At 35.6% G+C, this 21,828-nt stretch overlaps 1 protein-coding gene across 2 annotated transcripts in view; it reads right to left on the bottom strand.

Annotated features, from left to right (window-relative positions):
- The window catches only part of CBLB (Cbl proto-oncogene B), a 132,871-nt gene that overhangs the window by 8,990 nt on the left and 102,053 nt on the right, over positions 1-21,828 (bottom strand). The window contains exons 11-17 of one of the 2 annotated variants that reach the window (XM_035540494.2): positions 18,512-18,697; positions 17,379-17,744; positions 14,846-14,940; positions 7,233-7,376; positions 2,826-2,914; positions 2,596-2,727; positions 1,127-1,264 (exon numbers count right to left, since the gene is read on the bottom strand). In XM_035540494.2, coding sequence (XP_035396387.1) covers positions 1,127-1,264; positions 2,596-2,727; positions 2,826-2,914; positions 7,233-7,376; positions 14,846-14,940; positions 17,379-17,744; positions 18,512-18,697 — 1,150 coding nt within the window. The remainder of the gene's footprint in view (positions 1-1,126; positions 1,265-2,595; positions 2,728-2,825; positions 2,915-7,232; positions 7,377-14,845; positions 14,941-17,378; positions 17,745-18,511; positions 18,698-21,828) is intronic. The other variant, XM_035540495.2, reaches the window with a different exon arrangement.

Below are 21,828 nucleotides of genomic sequence, written 5' to 3'. Positions count from 1 at the left end.
TGACTGATGGTAAAATATATATATAATAAAAACATTTCAAAAAGGGTCATTCTGGTTCAACCTAAATTAGCTCACTTTCATCCCACAGCTAGTATTATTCACAAGAATCAGCCAAACACCCTACAACCAGGCAGACTATTATGCAGTTGCACATAATTGCTCATCATCTATAGTCCTGCACTCCTGTAATACTACCGCCAAAACATTTCAACTTAAGCCTCTCCATACAGCCTCTCATTAAGAACAGATAGGAAGGGGAAGACATCTAATCACACTTCAAGGTAGATAATCACTGAAAATATTCTTGGGACCCGTAAACTTAGACACCATCATTTTTTGGAAGCTTCTGCAGAGGAAAATAACGTCACTTCAAAGACATGTACTATAACCCACAAAAACCCTGTTGCAATTGTATTGTCAGCAACAAAGGTATTCAACGTAATTAACCTGACACTTGTCAACCCAAAGTTATAAATGTTGAACATAACTTTTATGCCCTTTACAAGCAAAATACTGAACAAAAAATGTGACAGCAATTTGTGGGAAAAGATAGGTGAAAATTTGACTTATTAACCACAAAGTAATGAACCACAGGGTTCTGCAGCTGTGTTCACAATTAATATAGTTTTGCCACAAAATTTCACAGCAACAATTCTAACAAAACAGGATGTTGTTTTCCTTCTTTTCTAGTTTTTCCTCAAGTACCAACTTGGAAACAAACAAAAACATGAATTACACTGAACTAGAAAAAACAATGGAGTTGACAAAAGGATACAAACTACTATCACAGATTACAACAAAAAACTTTACACTTCAGAAGTAGCAATTCTTACTAGAAAAGCACAATTTTCCAAAATGTCATGCCTGGTAAAAAATATTGACTTTATTTCATTAATTTGTGATAATGAAAAGGTGAGCCTTTTTATATTCTGACTTGTTTCATCTCCATCATTTAAAAAACACACACACACACACAAAAAAACACCAGAACTATTTCTGATATTTTCGTATATTGAGGTGTAGACAAAACAGACTTCTAAAGCCTGATGACATTATCACAGAACAGATATGCCTCTGGAGTACATAATAGTGAAATATAATATGTTTTTTCCTTTTGTATTCCTACCAGGATGAAGGAACAGTTCATGTCCTGAAGGAGGTCGGCTTCCTGAGCCAGCAGGTTTTGTGTGCTCAGTGATGCTATGCCGAGCAGGTGGTGGTGGTGGTGGTAGTGAAGGGGGTGAGCTATCAAACGTATCTTCACCTGCATTTAGGAAAAATTTATTAGATGAGCAAAACTTCATTAAGCATCATAGAATAAAGAGCGAAGTTCAAAACTGATTTTTCTCTGGCTGCTGAGGCCCTTACTCCTAGGGTTCATCTAGCAGTTCAGTGACTGTACTAATGAAATTGTAAGTCTGACTCTTTCTATGCACAATCCTCTTCTAAAACATGCTCTGAATGACCTTCGTATTGCTCAATTTCTTTTCTGGGATGGGGGGAAAAGATTTCTCTTAAGTGGATCAGTTGCAAAGAGTAATGAAAGCCTCACTAATTATCAGTGCAGAGTAACAGCTATGTTTCAGCAGCTAAGAAAATATATTTATATTCAAACACCAACGGTGATTACACCCAATCTGCTACACTTATACAATGTGTATCTTTATCTGCTATCTAAAGCTCTGACCCAAGGCGTAAACTGAATCTTCTATGCTTGGCAAAATAATTTTCCCTTACATAAAGGTAGAGCAGACAGAACCAGGGTTAACAAGAAGTACCAAGTATTTTTTTTCTGCTCTTTCACCTTCAATTCTATATATTCTTACAACTCAGAACACTTCAGAGATCAGAAAGAGAATAGTGCAGGAACATGGCAAATGTTCAAAAGGTTTTATGAACCAGAAAATTGGATGATGGCACGTATAGTACAGTCTCGCAATGATACAACTGAATTTGTCAATGATGATGTGGGTGATGGTCAAGCCCGGCCCCATTATATAGGCAGAGCGGCTTTTTTAATGCTTCTGACCTCAAAATTTTAAGCTTGTTGGTTTTTGGGTGCGAGAGCAGAAATCAGGGTTGGGAAAGATAGCTATTGGAAACTATAGGCAGCGCTGAGCTTTGAACTGCCCCTTGGCAGTAGACAAGAATCAGAAATAAATTTACTAATGTAACTCAATTTAGTTTTCTTTGATTTAAATACCAGCTCCCTGTCATTTACCTTTCTATATGATAAAAAGAATGCAATTATTAAATCTACAATTGGAAAAACCCTCCATGCTTGCATTAAATTGCAATGCTCAAACTTCACATTAAAGGACAATAATTTTTAATCTGTTTTAGGCAAAACAATTTTGCTTTTCTTTGCAGCTTGAATACAAATGTTGTTTGCCTTTTCATCTGTCTTGCATGAGGGCTTACAGACAGACGCCACACATGGATCACTGGTAAATATTGATGTACAGCTGTAATATTTAGCCCATAGCTTGTTTGGTACTCTTAGCATACTCAACATGGTTTTTTTTCAATAAACGTGGCATTTGGTTAATCTAGGCTATGTTAACCATTAAATGTAATCATCAAAAAGTCTGCAACCTAAAGGGGGCACCAGAAGATCATAATCGGAGGGTGTCCTGTTGAGCAAAGAGCTGTGTTTTGGGTTGTCTCTGGTAGGAGGTCGTGCAGGTGGCAAAGGTACCGGAACAGTAGGTGCATCATAGACATCTCCTGAATGACACAATCACAAGAAGTGAATGTTTTCTTGCTGTACCCCTAGAACAGCACAGAGCAATTTTTCTTGCTAAGGTGGGGAAATAAAAACGCACCTAACTCTGGATGTTTTGGTTTCTTCATCTCAGAAGTAGCACTGTGTGTTCCATTCGTTACTCCAGCACATTGACCATTCTCACACACCCTGGAGACAGACATCAAAAAGGAAGTAATCAACCAGTTACCCAAGTATTAATTCCCAGAATTAAATGCCTGAGCTGGCAGTCCATTATACGGAAACAAATGAAAGACGACAAGCTGCATCAATTCTAAACTTTGTGGGTTTTATATTGACAGCAGGTACTGGTTAGCTCTCAATAAACTCTGAAGAATTATACTGCTTTCTTAGTGGGATAGTGACATGATTTAAGTAACTTACTCAAGGCTGCACTACAAGACAGAGGAAGAATTAACATTAAATATAGCCCTCACTTCAGAGGTCAAGTCAATGGTTTATTCACATATTTAAGTCACAAACTCAATCCTACTTCCCCTTCCCAGCTGTTAAGGTTTCCCCAGCAGAAATATTAAGAGGGGAAATGGGAATTTTGGTAGTTATCCACATTGAAACAAGCAGAAAATAATAATAATAATAAAAAAAACACAACAGAAAAAAACAACAAGCAAACAAACAAACAAACCCAACAGAATACTACAAAACACCACTGGAAATAACAAATTTCAACTAAAATCTTAAGCCAAACATTTAAAATGAAAAAGTCAAAGCAGTTTTGCAGGCATCTGAATCTGCATAGAAAAACTAAGACTTCCTGATACCTTACTAGAATTTACTATTTTTTTTTAAATGGAAACTTATCATTCTCTTAAAATTAAATAACAGTATAAAATTCAATATGAAAATTGTTTAAACTTAGAGATTCATGAAACAAAGTACAAAGATACCTATAACCTTGTCAGAAAAATACAATATCTCTTGGAGATTATTTTTGTAAAAAGATTCTGCTCAAAGACAGGGGGGAAAATTATAGAACAAAAACCTCATAATACTAAATATTGTTTAAAAAAATTGCAAAGAACGGGAAAATTACTCCTGTCATTGGAGCTGCAGACCCTGCATGTTCAGAAAGAACCAGAGAGCTTCTCTGGAAAAAGGCCAGCATGATAAACAATTCCAGTTTAAAAATTAAAAACCACAACCGCCCACCATGCATTGTTATTATCAAACATTGGCAAATCTGCTAGAGCTATCTATATACAGCTAAAATTTCACATCTTGGGTTTTTACCAATAGAGTGAACATTAATAAACTTATCTCCTTTGGCCATATGGAAAGAAGGGATGAATAAAGGTCTGGAATCATTTAAAATATATAAACAGGAAAGAGGAAGTGAAATTGTTTCTGTGGTCCCAAGAGTTTTAACTAGGAGTAATGAAATAAATGTAAGAATAATTACAATACTTAAAACAAAAAACTAATGGTAAGAGATATTTTGTTGTGAATTAATTTCCCCAGGGAAGTGGTAGAGGAAGTGTTGCTTCTATCTTTGAAATTACATTGGTTCAATCTCTCAAATACAGTGGATGCAACACTTCCTTTGACGCCTCAGCATATATCCTAAACAACTAAGAATCTTTTCTAGTTTAATTTAAATCTACTTTGCATTTTCAATAAATTAATCAGCCCTAGGTAGTATGATAACCTAACGTGGTATGACTTTAAAAATCTTCATAATGAGTCCAGTTATCAGTTTAAAAATCTTGCAGAAATACCTGCTTATATTGACAGACAACACCAGAAAGAATAGCAGCAAATTAGTACTAACAAGCAAGTCTAGTCTTTTCCTTTCAGAAACTGCTTTATTAGGAAAAGATACTGATTGCAAAAATGTATCATTCTCCTAATAGTAGCCTAGTTAGACTAATGCTGAAATTCTTTCCCTCCATTTCTTATTGCTGAAACTTGTCTACATGAGAGATCAGCTGTAACAAACCAGACAATTAACTGATCTCCCATAATGCTGTGAATCATTTTCTGTATTTTTCTTGTACTCTTTTTAGAATTGACATATCTGCTGGCAAAAGAGCAAGAAATCTTAGAGGTGATATTTGGGGGTATAATGTGGAAGAATTACATAGTTTGTAAATTTCAAAACACCAAAAAAAATATAAATTTGTAGGCTCTTGTGTTTACCAAAATCTCTAAGTACTATCCAAGACCTGAGGAAGCAACACTAAGGAAAAAGTGGCAAAAGAGTGACCCTGGGGGACAGAACTGAAAGGTGCTAAACATTTATGAAAATTAAAATAAATAAATCACCTTTAATAGTATTGCTAGACAACACTTAAAAGTTTTTCATTGCACCCCCCATGAGTTTAAAAAGAAGTGGGGATGGGGAAGCATTTTTTTTATTAATTTTCAGTACCTAAGCATAAAGCATCAACTAGAATCAAAATTGATTTTGAAAGGTTTATCTCAGCTTTCACACCTAAACAGTAACATTAGCTAAAAGGAGACATTTTAAGTATATGGAACATCATATATAGACAAATACGGATATAGGATTCAAAAAGATTTTTCTTTTTTTTTTTTTTTTTTTTTTAATGATACTTAGAAGAGTGGCTTGGTTTTAGGTAAAAGTCTTGTGAGAGAATATAATAAGAGTTGTTTGTTTTAATCACCAGAGCAATGTGAATAGCAAACAATTATTTTGTGCAGCAAATCCTGGATTACTGCCAAAAAGCACCGTAAGTGAAAGAGCAACTAGGCTAGCTAAATAATAAACTAAAAGCTACAGAAGCTTGGAAATCAGATTTCCATGTATAGCCTCTATTAATAATTCTAATGGTCTGGTGAAATACCATCATAGCCAATTGACACCAATCAATTCTTTTTCTGCAAATGAAGGATACCAGAAAAGTTTCTAGTTTTCCAGTTGGTTATCTTCTCAAGAATCTTTCAGCTTGCATCTAGATTATCTAGATTAGGTTTTTGGTTCAGATCAGAAGTATGAATTAAAATAAATCTCCTAGTCATCCCCGCTTAGGTTTATATTTTAGAGAGGTCTCAGAGCATATAGCCTTGATTGCTTCTGGACAATGTTAACACAAAAGTTGTCCTGCAGGAGCTCATCCAATGTGCTGCAGTTACAGAAGAGTACTCCAGGCACAGGACCATGCTAGGACTAGTCTTCCCAAAACTAAAACTTCCCAAAACATACACTGTAGATGTGTGGTCCTTGGAGTTAATTGTTTCACTCTACAGACTCACTCCTATTGCAGTACAGCACTTAGTACCAGACAGTCCTTGGCAGCTGTTAAACCAAGGTTATCCGTCCACATAATGCTCTCTTCCATTGCAAATGACTGTCTAAGAAAGGTTGCATGCTGTGTAACTCTAGTCATACATGCAACTAAGCCTCTATTAGGTAACTTTGCATGGTACAGAAAGACATTCCCACAAAAAAAAACACAACACTCTCCAATAAAAAATTGTATAGGTAAGGTCAACTCAAATCTTGTTTTTTTTTTTTTCTTTGCTTGGCCAACATAAACAGTTTTATTCATCAGCTTTTTTGTTTGTTTGTTTGTTTGTTTTTCCCTTAAACAAAAAAGAACATCTGGTAGGGCAGACAGGAATTTAAGTGTTCAGTATCATAGACCTAAGACAACTGTGTAACATCCACATCTATGCAATGAAAGCTGGATCACCAGTTCTAACAGTGAGTCTGCTTCTTAGCATTTTTAACCTGCATGCAAAGAGTGATCAGACTATGAACTTTTATCCATCTGTTGGAAACGTCTGATTGAACAGGTCTAAAAAAAAAATGTATTTAGCAATTTTTGGGATAAGAGAGATTTTGAACTTTACTGATAGTGGGTTGTTGACATCATCTTATGACAGAGGGAAATAATGGCAATATATCGCTGCATTCTTCAACCGCAGAAAAGCCTGAACTTTGTAGATCAAAAATCGGTTTTAATATTATACTTTTGTCCTACAGGACCAATAGGGAATTGGCCCTTTTTTTCCCCCAGACTTATGCTCTTCACTCCTGACATTCAGATTTTCTTTATGATTCAAAGACCAAAAAGTTCACCATGAATGAGACAGCCTTTAATTGCCATGTCTCTTGGCTCCAAATTTTGCCATAATCAATTATCAATTCATAAGTGTGACAATTTGGAGATAATACTCTAGAACATGTTTAAAACAAAAGAGATTTATTCCATCCGAGTAACAAAAAGGTTCTCCTCCGAGAAGTGGTGTTCAAAGGCAAAAAATACCACACCACAAAGATATGATACAGTGAACTTCACAGGTTTATGATTGTGGTGGTGGTGGTCAAATGAAACAGAGGCATAAATAACCCAAGCTTGAAAAGATAAGACATTTTAGAAAGCAGTCAAGTTTAACCATCATTGTAAATTGTGAATCCAAATAAATTTTGGAAAAGGCAGACTTTTGTAAGTAAGTTGCCTTCAATATTACTAAATGACCTTACCGAGCAACAGGCTTTATATTATGACAATGAGGTGGTTGTGAGCTTAGTATTGCAGGATGTGAAGAAGGAACTTTGTATTCATCATCATCATCTGTGTGATCCCTTGATTTATCAGACAGAGAATTTGCTGAGGGAAGAGAGCACCTATGGAAATGAGAAAAAGATCAGTTCTGTTTTAACTGTTACATAATTGTCCTTGGTATAGTACAGAAAACACTCTTCTTTAGCCTAAACACCCTTAATAGATGCCTGCTACGTGTAGGTTAAAAAAAATGCCATGATAAACTAAAACTTACAAGGTTACTGGCTTTTTTGTCTCTGAGAATACACAGCGAATCAAGCAGCTCACCTTTTAAACATTAAACAGATACTTTAAGCAAGCATAACATAGCAGAGAATTGCAAAGAATTAGAGTCCTAAATACGCACTTACAAGGCTTAAGCTGTTTGCACTTAACAAGAGAACTAAACAGAAGTTAATTCAGGGCAAATAGTATTTATCAGGGCTCAGTAAAACAGAGAACTTTCAAACTTTCAGTCTTTTTCAAGCCATAGTATTATTGAAATCCCAGAATCTGTTTGTATTTTAAATTATTTTTACTTTAAACTGCAATTGTCCTTTTAGACATCCACTTACATTACTTCTTGAAAGCAGTGGAAGTCCAGGAAAGAGGTGGACTTTACCGTCTCCATTTATAGGTAACAAGTTTTATATGAAGAATACTGCTGGATGGGAGTTTTATTTTAGAACAAAAACTAACTCCTACCACCTGGTTCTGTGTTATATGAATGTAAACAAAACAATGGGCAAACATTTCACTTTAGTGAGCACTGGCTGGGGACAGAGATTTTGTTAGATATTAAAAAATGCAACTTATCTTTTGGCCTTCATAAGACATACCAAACTAGGCTAATTAACTAGAAATCAACATCATCATCTTTTATATATATAGCTCCTCTGCTTATAGTGAATACACTGATATACAAAATCAATAAATCAAGTCATCTGGAACACAAAACGTTACATTAAAGACTTAATTTAACTTCAGTTTGATCATACATGAAAACCATGAATATGTGTTTGATTCTTAAACTAGCTGAACACTAAGAAGTATGTAACTTCAAAAATCATCTGGATATTATGTTATGCAGTAAATAGTACCTTCATTCTTTACCACAAAAAGGGTCAACAGATGGAGGACTTCAAATAAAGATGTTTGATGCATTCATGGCCACTTTGATTTGTGGCTTGAAAGCATGGTTAATGGCTCCTGAGCTGAACTACATGCCACATTACAAGACACATCTACTTAATCATTTAGGGAAGTTCTTAAGAACCATAGGAAACATGAGAAGGAAGGGGACATAATTTCTCTTCCGATGGCTTAATTAGATTTATTTTATCATAAAGGCAAGAGATGAAACAACAGGCTAAGCTCATCTCATTTTTTTCCAACACAAGCAGCATCTGACACACACACAGCACACTTCACAAAGGAAGAATATATGCCCTGCATGATTTCTTTTAGGTGATGCCACATGACTCCACAACATCCAGGTACTCTGTGAACAAAAATGAAAAGCTAACTGTCATGACTACCAGACAGTCACTAAATAAACAAATAAGGGAGAAAGAAAAGAACAGAGAAAGACGGGGGTAGGTGTGCTGCTTTTGTTTGAATATATTCAAAGCCTACAGGTCCTGAGCTACTTCTAACCTGTCAGACACTCTTTCCTTCAGTCAGTAATACACTCTTGAATTCATAAGCAAACTCATGAAGGATGAGAACCCAACTTCTTTTGCAAATACATTCCAGCTAAAGGAATGAAAAGGTGCAGGGTGAAAGAAGGTTGATGACACTAAACTGCAAAGTCTATATTGCAGTTTTCTACCACCTTCTGTAGAGGGAGCAAAAGGTCTTTGTAAATACAACAATGCAGTGTGAAATGCTTTCTCCATTTTTGATTTCCTAGTTGAACGGTCAATTTGTGTCACTGCTGTATGGCCATTTAAAGCAAGGAGAAATGTAACAGGGCAAGGAGAATTCTGTAGTATTCTCAGGTAACAGTTCAAAGGCCAACAAAAAATAACTTCTCTCATTTCTTGGACATCATCCTTACATGGTTATCCAGAACGTTCTGCAGATGTTATACATGTAAAGTACATGTCTGTGCTTTTTGTTTGTTTGTTTGTTTTTAAATAATCACAAATTGAATTGATGGCTTCTGCAGATATCAATATTAGTATCCAGAAATATCCAACACCAACTGATATGGAAGCCAGACTGGTGGTAGTGTTTGAAGCCCACTTCAAAGGTTACAACTGGGAAACAAACAAACAAAAACCTCTCTGAAGGCTCTATATGAAATCAGTTCTAGGAGAGATTTTGATTCCTGTGAATTAATTTTTTAAGGAAATCTACAGAGAGGCTGACCATCACCTGAACTAAGTACAGTATTATAGCTGTACTTAGACAGTATAGCTAGTCTTATCAGCTTCCTTACAAAAACACTTCTTAGACGGGAAAGTGGGAAGACTCATTTACTGACAATCAGGATACCCGAGGAGTACCAAAAAAAAATTTTTTCCCCTCTTCACCTAGTTCATGCCCCTGATTTTCTTCTTGTTTATTTAGTAGACACAAGAACCTAACATATGTTTAGCAAAGCAATGCCTTTGTTCCACAGGATACTAGCATATTTATGATAAAATCAATTTCCAACATTACTGCACTGATGAGAAATCATTACTGGTTGGGAGTTGAGGGAGTTGATCATTACTGGTTGAGAGAGACACATGTTCTGCATCTCCTGCTTCTGAGTACAGTGTAGCCTTAGACAAGCCCTTCACACTAGTAAAGTCTCTCTTTTGCTGTCTTTAAAGTAAGGAAAATATTTGCTGGGTTGTATATATTATGTGTTTAATATTTGAAAGGTGCTTTTGATTTGTAAAGTAGCAAAAAGTTTAAGAGTACTAACACATAACTAATATACTCTCCACTAGAGTCCTAAAATTGTCTTATACTTGCATTGTGTTTTATGAACTTTTCACAATTCAGTTCAAAAAAAATGTATTGCTCTTCCAATTTACAATCCAGTTGTAATACTTGACTCCAAACCTCTTTGCATTGTTTTATTAGTATATCCCATTTTCTCCATCATTACTGAAATTTCTTCAAGATCAAATTGTTTTGTTAAATCTCTTTTGTTCTACTGTAAGATTACTACTCTACACAAAACCATCTAATAAGCAGGCAAATCTGTTTATGAACAGATTTCATAATCTGGTGAAGTTTTCTATAATTACACTTCAAAAAACTTTATTACTTTTATGTCTTTAGAAGGTTTGTATACCTTCACACTGACCAGCACGCTGTATTACAATATTTTCTAGTTCCCTTCCCCTACTCCTTAAGCGGAAATATTTTTAAATTGAAAGTCAGAATTGCATTCTGATAAGCAATGACTTTGTATTTTCTGGTTTGTCGAACAGAAGGCTAGATGTCAATCTCTCTTATCCTACTGAGCACCAAAGGCAAAACAGGAAAAGACATGCAAAGCCATTTTTGTCAAATCACTTCAAGTCCAGCTCAGCTGTAATCTAGCAGAGCTTCAGGGAAACCAACAACATACTCATTTAAAAATATTTCAGGGAAAGATTCCCCTTCCTTCATTTACTGGTAAACCTACTCACAGAGCTTAGACACAATGAACTTGCAGTCCCTGTATTTCAGTCTGGATCAGACTGTACTTTTGAAAGGAATCTCTTTAATCTCCCCACTCACCATACTTTGATTTGCACTGAGGAGTGCACAAATTGAACACCTTTCAAATTAAACAAAAAGACAAGACACATTCCAAGCATGCCTCTTGTATATTCTGATTGCTGAAGGCTGTTCCAATTCACAGGACAAGACTGTAGCTAGACGAACTACTGACCCATAACACGTACAGTACAGACATCAGGTCCTTGCTATCAATTCATCTTGTACAAACCCTCCCCTATACACAGTATTAGTTGCTAGTGTACACAAAAGCTTTAATTGATGGCTTCTGCAGATATCAATATTAGTAAAAATTAGTATCAAGCAAGGCCTCAAGCTAACTGTTTTTCAACAAAAGAGACGTTGAGTTATATGGATCACATGAGCAAATCAACACCACCTTCTCCACAACAACTACCCTTGTGTGTGCTTTACCCTTAAAACCAAAGTGTTTATTAAAGCAGTTTGCCCTCATTCACAGAGTACTGAATTTTGCACAGCGTGAGCCAACACACAAGGAGAATTATTTGAGAATGAACGCTGCAACCAAACTCACTGACTTATCAAGCTTAGCACACATTGTGTCCTGCAGAGCATCCTCTCTTGAGTACCTGGAACCCTTTTGTCGGCACTGCTCCTTCTACAAGCCCCTGGAGAAGCACCGCAGCAAAGACCAATTTCAAGGAAGCCACGACTGCCAACCCCACTTTCCTTAATGGAATGATGACTTCACCTTCAAAGTTTGCTAGCAAGGATAAAAGGGATAGCAGGGGGAGAAATACTTTTCTATGCACTTTTCCTCAACCAGCTCAAATGAACTAGATACTCCTAACACAAATATAGGATACAACAGGTACATGGAATTGAATGTCTCATTACATACTCAGAAATAGAGGCTCTCAGGTAAAATACCACTGCAGTATAAAGCACTTTTGAAACAAGGAGACCAATTTAAACTGATGAAGAAAAATGGGGCCTACTGGGAATAAAACAAACATTGTTTGCCTTGAAAACTTCTAAGTTTGGGGGAAGAACTGTTCTGTAACATTGATGTTGAAGTTTTACTTTTTATTTTTTGAGAATAAAACAGCAATTTGATCAAAATTGCTAAAAAACAATTTATCTGACATAATTAAAGCAATCTGATAAAAAATAACTTCACATGTAGGCACAGCAGCTGAGTGGAAAATAAAAATCAAATGCTTAGTTAACATGAGCCCAGCATTTCATTACTAATGTATAAGAAATAATAACCAATTTAGTAAAATGAAAATAAATCAGCACTGTTTCCAGAAAAAGACACTAGTGATTTTACCTTAATGTAATTTATTTTTTAAAAGTCATATTTGTAATCTCATATTTATTCAGAAAAAAATTATCAAATAAGTAAGTACGGATGTCTTAGAGCTTCAACTGAGGATCATTTTACCTCATTATTATTTACACTATGGCATTTCATACCTGCTCAATGTACCCTTTGGTTAAACCTTTGAAATTACGGACTGACTTATGAAAATAACTAGAAAAAATAGTATGCCTTTGAGCTGTATGAAACAAACTAGCTCTCAAGCCACAATTCTGCAGAGATTAGAAAGCAGGAAAAAAAATGAGAAACTTGCACCAGATTGATTGCAGTAGCACAATTATGGAAAATAAGAGTATTTCGGACCAAATACAGTTCAACATATTTATGAAGGCTTAATGCAGTCAATTTTATAGGAGGAAAAAGACTCCGTAAAAATATCCTGTCTACCATTTCACATTAAATAATGCTAAATATTACTCAGGTTGCTTTTTGAAAGCATTTTACTGTAGTTGGTGGAAATATTAAACTCATTAAATATGCTATTTTTGAAGAAAGATTGCTTTTTTATTATTTTTCTGCCAATATTTTGCTACTTATAGATTAACAGAGGTATTTTCTAGTGGTAACAAAAACTTAATTTGAAATCAATTTAGAATGGGCATATTAGTGTTTCAAGAAGCAACACACAACATTCACTTTTTTATTTTAACAGACATTAAATGTGACAGTTTAGTAGCTGTTAATTAGATATTTTGAACTTCCTACCCCTAAGATATATTTTGATACTTTTTTACATTTTAAAAATCAAAATTTGAAATGTGCCTTTTTTTTTTTTTAAAGGTACAAGTAAAAACATAAAACAGAAATGGAAGTGAATTTCTTCCTGAAAAAATGCATGAAGCTTTATTTTAGTAACTGAACATTTTCTTTCTGCTGGCATATGTCAGTTTTCTATTCAGAAGACTTCAGTTAGTGAACTTATTTCTTTTATTAAGTTAAATTTTATTTTCGGATTGGCTTGTGATGTATCACTGTTGTAATATATTGTGGAAATTCCAATGAACATTGCATGACACTGTACTTTGATTCGAGGCTACATTTGTGAAAAAATTCGCATAAAAAATGAGATTTTCATGAAACAATGTTTTCTTATTTTAACACTACAAAAATAAAAATCTTCCCCTCTTCAGAATTGAGCAATTTCCTTTGGAATATTAAAGTATGGAGAGTGTCCATCAGAGTCATTGCTTGCTTTTTCTGACCATCAGGGTATAGAACGTCCCAGGAGCTACATGTATCATGGAAGATGCAGTCAGTCCAAGGAGATTAATCTATACAGGGGATCAATTACATGAGATATCCATACTCCTGTGATACTCTACAGCAATCAGGTTACAACTCAACATTCAACTATCAAAAATATTTGGTCTAATTTGCTTCTGAATGGAAAGCAAACATGTAGAACTTCAATTCAGCAACTGTTTTCCCAAGCACATGATTCTAAATAAAAAAGCCAAAGCTTCATCTTTATTCTAAAGCTCAGGAAGAGAAAAATCAGCATATTATTGGAATGCTGAAATATATTTGTCTTTAATGCTACCTCTACCTGAGCAACAATGGAATGGGTGCTAAAGATATGGCAAAATTAAATTCCAGTGAGAAAATTCTCAGTATTAGTAGGTACTGACTGCACAGTCATTTTTACTTAGCAGCAAGCATCACATGGAGGACACTGAAAAGAAACTGTAGGATAATATCATCTGTTGTGGTTTGTATACTCTTATTTCCTTACAAAAATACAGTCAACATATGATTTTCTAGCACTCCCAAGTTTTTTTTTTCTTTTTTTTCTCAAAATTTCTGTTGAAAATGTTGTGTGATTTGGAGTCCAAAGAGAACTGCTATGCATGGCAACATCTGATAAACTGTCATATTACTGGAAGACTAAGAGTAGTCTACAACTTGAAATGACAAGACTTCCTAAACCACATTCTGGAATTCAGGCAGATAGACTCCATTTAAAATGGATATAAGGTTATTTAGTTTGTTTTTAACCACCACAAAGAAAAGATACTGGCATGAAAAAAGCCTCCATGTGTAGAAAGTCCAGAAAGCATGACTACATTAGAGATAGAATGCATACACCCACACATATGTCATGATCTTTACCCACAGCACTTTTCCTAGAATCTCTCATCTGTGATAAATAGCTCTTACCATACTTCTTCAATAGGAGTAGAAAGAAAAATGGACAGGGTCTGCTCCCACTGCCAAATTCCTATGAGAAAGATCTGGCACGAGTAATTCTTTTGACATAAAATGTCTTATGTTAAATTAACATGAAAACTGCTCCTACTTAATCAATAAAATTTACATTTCCTTTGTAAAAACACTTAAAAGTGTCATGGAAAATGTAACAACAAGTGTTCAACATTAGTTCATTTTCTTTCTTTCTTTTTTTCTGTTTTCCTTTTAGCACCAGAGAATCAGTGTTATTGTCTAACATTAATTAACATATTTCTTTTACAGATAAAGTTAACTTACTTTATACTAGGGATGGGGGAAGCAGCTGGAAGAGGAGGTGAAAGCCGTGGAGGGACATCATATTCTTCGTTTATCAGATGACCATTTGAAAATACCTAAAAATCACATAAGTGTTACAATGGGTCTTCTCCTCCCATTTATCACCACAGATGAACTAAGATATTAACAGATATAACACAGATAAACTAGATATTACAAATAGACTTTTCAAAGGCTATGCATAAAGGCTTTCCTAGAAGTTCACACAACAGAGCTGTATTCTGAAGTGACTCTTTTCATACCTGTTTCAGATCACTCTCTTTAGGAGTTGTAGAACATACTAAAGTTTTAAACTTCGCCAAAACAGGAAATTTCATGTCCCAGTTAGTAGATGGACTACTCAGTTACCATTGAATCACTTCGGGGAAAATTAAGATTTCAAGATTGCAACTTTTGAAACTTTTGGAAGTGAGAGGGATGAAGTACAGAGGGAAAACAACAGGTACAGCATGATAAGCACAGTTTTTTAAAACTCCGTAGTGCAGTACCTGTCAGAATTCACCCCGTACCTGCATGATTGTCTTCCTGATTCTTGGCTTTAACTAATAGCAAATAGCTTATATTATGATAAATGAATAAGGGATGAAAAGTCATGAAATGTTACCCTTGTGAATGTGCATACAGCCTCAAATGGTAATTCAGAGTTGTCAGTTTTTCCATGTAACCAAGTCACTTAGGCTTATTACCTGAAGACGACTTTCAAACAGCATTTGGTTAAAGAAATACCTATATAAGTTCTCAGCAGTACGATAGCACTTCCACACTTAGTGGTTATTCTGATTTGAGAAGCATTCATTCTATCACAACTCAAATGCTATACGGCTCTATTAAGGTATAAACCCAGTATCCTTTTAAAAGCAGATAAAAAAACTATAGCATTTTAAACAACAGTCTAGCTCTAAGTAAAATTTTGGTCTTTTGCCTTAATTCTGAAAAAAAGAACATTCTAATTATATATGCTACCATAAAATTCTTAAGCACCTTTCATCACATACATCAATGGCCTTTACCAATACTAACTGAATTTCAGTAGCATGCTTTCAAAATGACCACAATATCTATTTAAAAAAATGAGATAAAGTTAAATAGCTTGTGACCTTGGGAAAAAGAAGCAAACAGAGAAAAACTGATTTCTATCTGCTGTGATCAGAACTTCAAATCCAACCTACTTAGCACAACCTATATAGTCTTCAAGTAAAAAAAGAGCAGCAAAAAAATAAAGAGAGTTAATAACCTGCACTATGAATAAATTACTGAGCTGCTTTGATAAAACCGATTAGAGCAGAACCATGAATTTTTTCTTAGGCCACCACCATTTGGTTTCTTTTCAACTCCAGGCTTCTCCAACACTACAAAGTTTTGCAAGTTATCTGAAACTGACTAATACTATGACTACCCCTCCACACTCTTCTCTCCAAGATATCTTCAATCAATGAATGGAAACAATCCTCCTCATTTTGTCGTTGTTTTGTTTTTTGAAAGAATAAACACCATAGTTACAGACATACACACTATTCAGTGCAGCTAAGGACAGGCAATCATACTTCTTATGTGACAAGCAGATGCCTCCTAGCCAAACAAAGTTAGGGAATCAGTGGAAAGATTGCAAGTGACAACTCCAAACACCCTCAGCACTGAAAATGGATTATTGGACGTTGCACTGGACATTTGTCCAAGAGAAATCAAAAACTGACACAGAGAAATTACAGCAACATTCAACTCGAGCAGTTGGAGCTCTGACTTAACTCCAAAGAAAGAAGAATCCAGTTAATGATATGTGCTTTACTGTAAATAACTGAAAAATAAAAATGTAGCCACAACGCCAATTATCCTGAATAAGGTTGAAAGTACTGATGATAATACCAAATCAAACAATGCAATACGGGAGTTGTGCCACTGCACACTTTTAAGGATGCTGCCCATATTGCCAGTTGTAAAGAGAAAATAAATGGTTCTACATTTAGCTTGGCTTTGGATGTATTTGTTTCTTCTTTTTTTATGATCAAGGCAGGTTAGATCATTTCCATTACTGAACATCATCGCAAATTTAATGCTCTTTTGAAAATAATGTTTTACTGGTGAACAAGACCACCTTACCATTAACATATTAAGCTTATGTTAATGCATACAATATAGCCAACAATTTAAGTATATTTATATATATCATGTGTACATACTATATATCTTACAGATTGAAGAGGTTACCAAGTCCTTATCTCACCTATCATAGAAGTAACCAGAACATTTATTTCCCATCATCACATGTATAAATCGTTTTGGCATAAAACACTTTCAAAGTATACCTGAGATGCTGCATAACTAAAGTTAGATTATGCACCAACTGTATGAATCCTTTGCTAAAAGAATATAGCAAAACTAGAATTCTGTCTTCAAGCCATTTTTAGAATGTTCTATGTTAAAACTGAATTCTAACTTAGACCCTCGTACTGTTGCTTTGCAAATTGCATTACTTAACAAGCCATTTATTTCATACCTTGGCACCTTCCACAGGCAGCTCGTGACGTCTGTGTTTCCTCATAAATCCTGGCTCAGAAGTTACGCGGTTGTGCCTTCCATTTATGTTGGAAACTGCAGTCAGTCCTGGTTTGGGAGAAGCATCACTCCCTATTCGACATCCTACTAACTGACTTGTCCCAAACACATCTCTGGGACACCAGCCTTCAAGGGGCATTGGCTGGTCTCTGGAAGGCACGCTTTCCGGATGATGCAGGTGTCTGCTTATTCTGTTGTCTGGTGGAATTGGAGGGGGTCGTTCTGGTGGAGGTGGTGGAGGATCACGCAAGGGAGGTGGTGGTGCTGGCAAAGGTTTGTCTTGTTTCCTCACCATACAAGGAGAAGACTAAACAAAACCAGAATTAACAAAAAAAGTTACATATAGGCATTCATGTTCCTTTCATGATCAAATACAGTTTTAGCATTCCTAACTGAGATATTTTCAATGCATCAGAAGAGAACTTGCCAGTAGGTTAAATGTTAGTCTTGTCTTTTCACTATGCGGACTACCTGGTCTCTCTTCAGAAAGCATAACGCCATTTCTACTGTTGCATGACTTCCCAAGGAAGGAGCAGGAGGAGAAAAAAGACAATTGGCTGAGGTAGATTTATATGGCTGATAGCATTTTTCCAGAATCCTTTGCTCTGGTTTCCATAATGCTTCCTTTGAATCACTTTTTACGCTGCTGAAATGGATTCTAAGGAATGCTAGGAAAAACAGACCTTCTGATGCAGGAAAAAAACAAAAGGGGGGGGGGATCACATCCAAAGGCAAATGACTTAGCGACATGGAATGAGCACAAAAAAAGAAATGATCAGGACACAAGTGGAAGGAGAAAACAAATATTATGCAAAGAGACAGGTATTTCCAAAGTCAATCGAAGGAGATAAGAATCTTTAGGTGACTTAATCAATGTGGATCTAATCTAAAGCTTTTCTAAGCTATGGGGAATTAAAAGTCTATTGGACAAATTCCTGCAAAAGAATATATGCAGTAAATTTCCTAATATTTCCTAATATTCAGTATTCCAAAACAAGCAAGCTCACCTTGAAAACAATCATACAGAATTTCTCAATACTCATAAATACAGAAATAATGGTCAATAAGACTTACTTTTGGTGACCCAGTTGGGCTTGCACATGGTGACCGTGCTACTCCCTTCTGAATGAGATCCAGACGAGGAGGTACAGGTGGAAGACTAAGATGTGGGATTTGCAGGGGGTCTGGAAGTGGTTTTCTTCTTTGTGCAAGAGGGGAAGATCCCGGGGAAGTCACTGGTGAATTCTGCCTCTCATTGCACTTCCAAGACAGGAAAAAGAAAAATTAGAATTTATCTGATGATCACATGTACAACTTTCATTCCATGACTTGACATTTGATATCTGAAAAGTATTTACTAATAGTAATTTAACATAATGGACACCCTCACTACTATTAGTTAACAGCAGCATAGGCACTCAGCTCTTGATAACTGAAACAAGTCTAAAAGTCATTCTACCTCAAAACCACATTAACTTGTGATTAAAATTCCAATCATTTCCCCACAAAAAGAAACAATCACAAATATAAAGAGAGATTTTATGGCAGTACTGTTGCTCTTGATAACCTTTTCATTAATACAGAGTACTTCATTATCAAAATTCTGTGTGTGATTTTTTAAAGCTGGATGCCCATGATATTGTCTGCTAACTGCGAGGCATATTCACATTATACCTCCACAGAAAAAGGAATGCATGTTTTCTGAAAACTCAGGAAAAAAAAGCAAAATCATCAGCAAGCCAGTAGATGAAGCAGTTATTTCCTTCCTCATTTATTTGCTGACTTAGAAAAATCATTTTAGGACACTTCAGCTCACCATTTTAACAAATACTAAGCTATTGATATGCAGACTGAATATCTTCCTCAAGTGACAAATCATGATTTTTTTCTTGACTTTTTTTCAAATTCATATGCACAGTGGAAGATAAGTAGTGTTCCTTTAAGATACATTTTTTAACTATTTAAAAATAAGAAAGTATGCTGTAAAACAATGAGAACCAAAGATTTCAACCCCTCATTCTAGGCTCCACCCATTTTTGCAACCAGTTTTGTAACTGCTCATCTGGGTGAGTTCTAACACACAATTTATTTTTTTGCATAAATAAGTTAAAGGCACATCTGTGAACCCCCTTGCAATTGTATCAGTGTACTGTAAGTAAACCTGGATGTTTATGATGTTCTGCATTTTCCCTGACAGGGTAGCTGGAAGACATTCACAGCAGGCATCGGACTCCGGTCATTTGTGCACTGAGGCATCCTGGTATTATCACTACATATCTGGCTTATAGAGGCTTTAAGAAGACGTTCTTAAACAAAGCACATAAAATTGCTCACAAAAATGCACCCATCTCTAAGCTAAATCACTCTGATCAAAACTTTTCCCTTCTGATCATAAGCTTCTTATCACCAACACTGTACAACCCATACTGATGACGGGGACGGGACTAGGCAGTTCTTGAACAAGGCAAAAAAGTCATCATTATCTTTCTTTACATATACTGACTATATTAAAGAATCTGACAACTTCATAAATTCGAAAGCAGATCCAGGAAAACGATCTGGTATCCTAACTCCTTACTCAACACTCTGTGTACTACATCTTGGCGCAATATGCTATTCTAAACAAAATTGGGATTACTGACAGATTTCCATCAGAAATAGAAGCCACCATGGTATTACTGGATAACATGGTGAGAAAAAAAATGAGAGGGAGGAGTGAAGAGGCGTTGAAGAGCTAGAAGGCTGAGGTTCAATTCCATTGCTAGAATGATTTTTTGGTGACACTACAGTCTTATTATTTGGTCTAAAGGTATAAGGTCAGTGTTGCAACTAAACATTCAATTTCAAAAGACAGAGCAATTTAAAATTCATGCTCTTCATGGCTACCAGAAGCTTCCAAGCTTCTCTTCGGTGAAGAAGTAGTCACAATGTTCATATTAAACGCTTGAATACAGCATTTAATTTGTCTTTGTTTCCTTTAATTGGTGAATGTCCTTGACCTTGACTGGAAGGCCATGAGGGTAAACACATGACTGACAGAGAGGTGCTCAGCCTCACTGAACACTGTGAAAAAGGGAACTAGTTGAATAACTAAGCTAGATACATGTCTCACAAGCATGCCTGAGCAACCAGAATTATAAATTGACTATAAACTGAATGTCAATTCATTTTCCTTAACAGAAAGCATCCATCAGTTAAATAGCACAATAAACACTGCGTCGCTGAATAGCATTAGTTCTCAAAGTTCAGTTACACCTCCACCAAGCATTCCTAAAAGCCAAGAGCCATGTAATATAACATATTCAATCCTTTGGCTTCAGCATCAGACAGAACATGAATTTATTTCCCAAATCATTTGAAATAGAACCAAAAAAGCAGGTCTCACGTCTCCAAAAAAATACAATTATTTAACATAAAAGGAAGTGCTGTAGCGAGTCTCTACATTTATGGTGTTGCATAACATATTGTTCCTCAGACAGCTGGGAATTGCAGCAGAAGAACTAAAACAATCTTAAATGTAATAGGAGTTGGAAACAAAGAATAAGTAAACAGTAAATACTGAAAACAGAGCACTGGACTGGTAACATTTGTTTGGAATTTCAGGCGTTCAAATTGTTGTGTGATCACATTAACTAACTTGACTTCCAATGAGAGCAACCTAACAAAGTCTCAGCTCTCACACTAGTTACATGAACCCACAACTAAAAGAACAAAATTTTACTGAGAGCATTTTAAGAATATCCACCACTGTTTCTCTACTAAAACCTTCTCTTACACAGTTCTGCTCTAAGGAATCAACGGAGAAAATGATACACACTTCCCTCAAAGAGCCAGCCCAGCCCACCAGTCTCACGTGTTTTTGCAATAACAACAGTGCAGCTCCAGCAGGGACAGAAACACATTTAAAACCTGCTAGGGGTTGATGTTCTTCTGAGATTTATGGAAACAAGTAGCTGAATGACAGACTTAATATGTAATGGCAAATTAGAAAAACTAGAGCGATATGCAAATTCATTTAAAATTCAAAATCGTTAAAAGTTATCATGTTGTTAACTCTGTTGAAACAGGACATTCATCTATGTGATAAACTTTCTGGTCCATATTTATTTGGTATTTAGTTACTTCTACCCTCCGTATTCCACAGATGGTAAATCACAATTGCCAAAATGAAAAGGAAATTTTTCAAAGCATTAACTGTGCGAAAGGCCTTCATTTCAAGCTTACATCAATTCCTTGTTTCAGAGGAGCAAAATAATCTTTAAGTCCTATGAAATACCACTGCCTACTGATGCAAGGGAACTGATGTCGGCCAACAGGTTAATAACTTATGAGTTATGTTAAGAAAAAAGAAAGAAAACAGCTGATAAAAATAACAGCTACTCTGCCCTACA

The sequence above is a fragment of the Cygnus atratus genome, chromosome 1, assembly GCF_013377495.2.
Source record: "Cygnus atratus isolate AKBS03 ecotype Queensland, Australia chromosome 1, CAtr_DNAZoo_HiC_assembly, whole genome shotgun sequence".
NCBI classification, from domain to species: Eukaryota; Metazoa; Chordata; class Aves; order Anseriformes; family Anatidae; genus Cygnus; species Cygnus atratus.
This window is presented reverse-complemented; position numbering and strand designations above follow the sequence as displayed.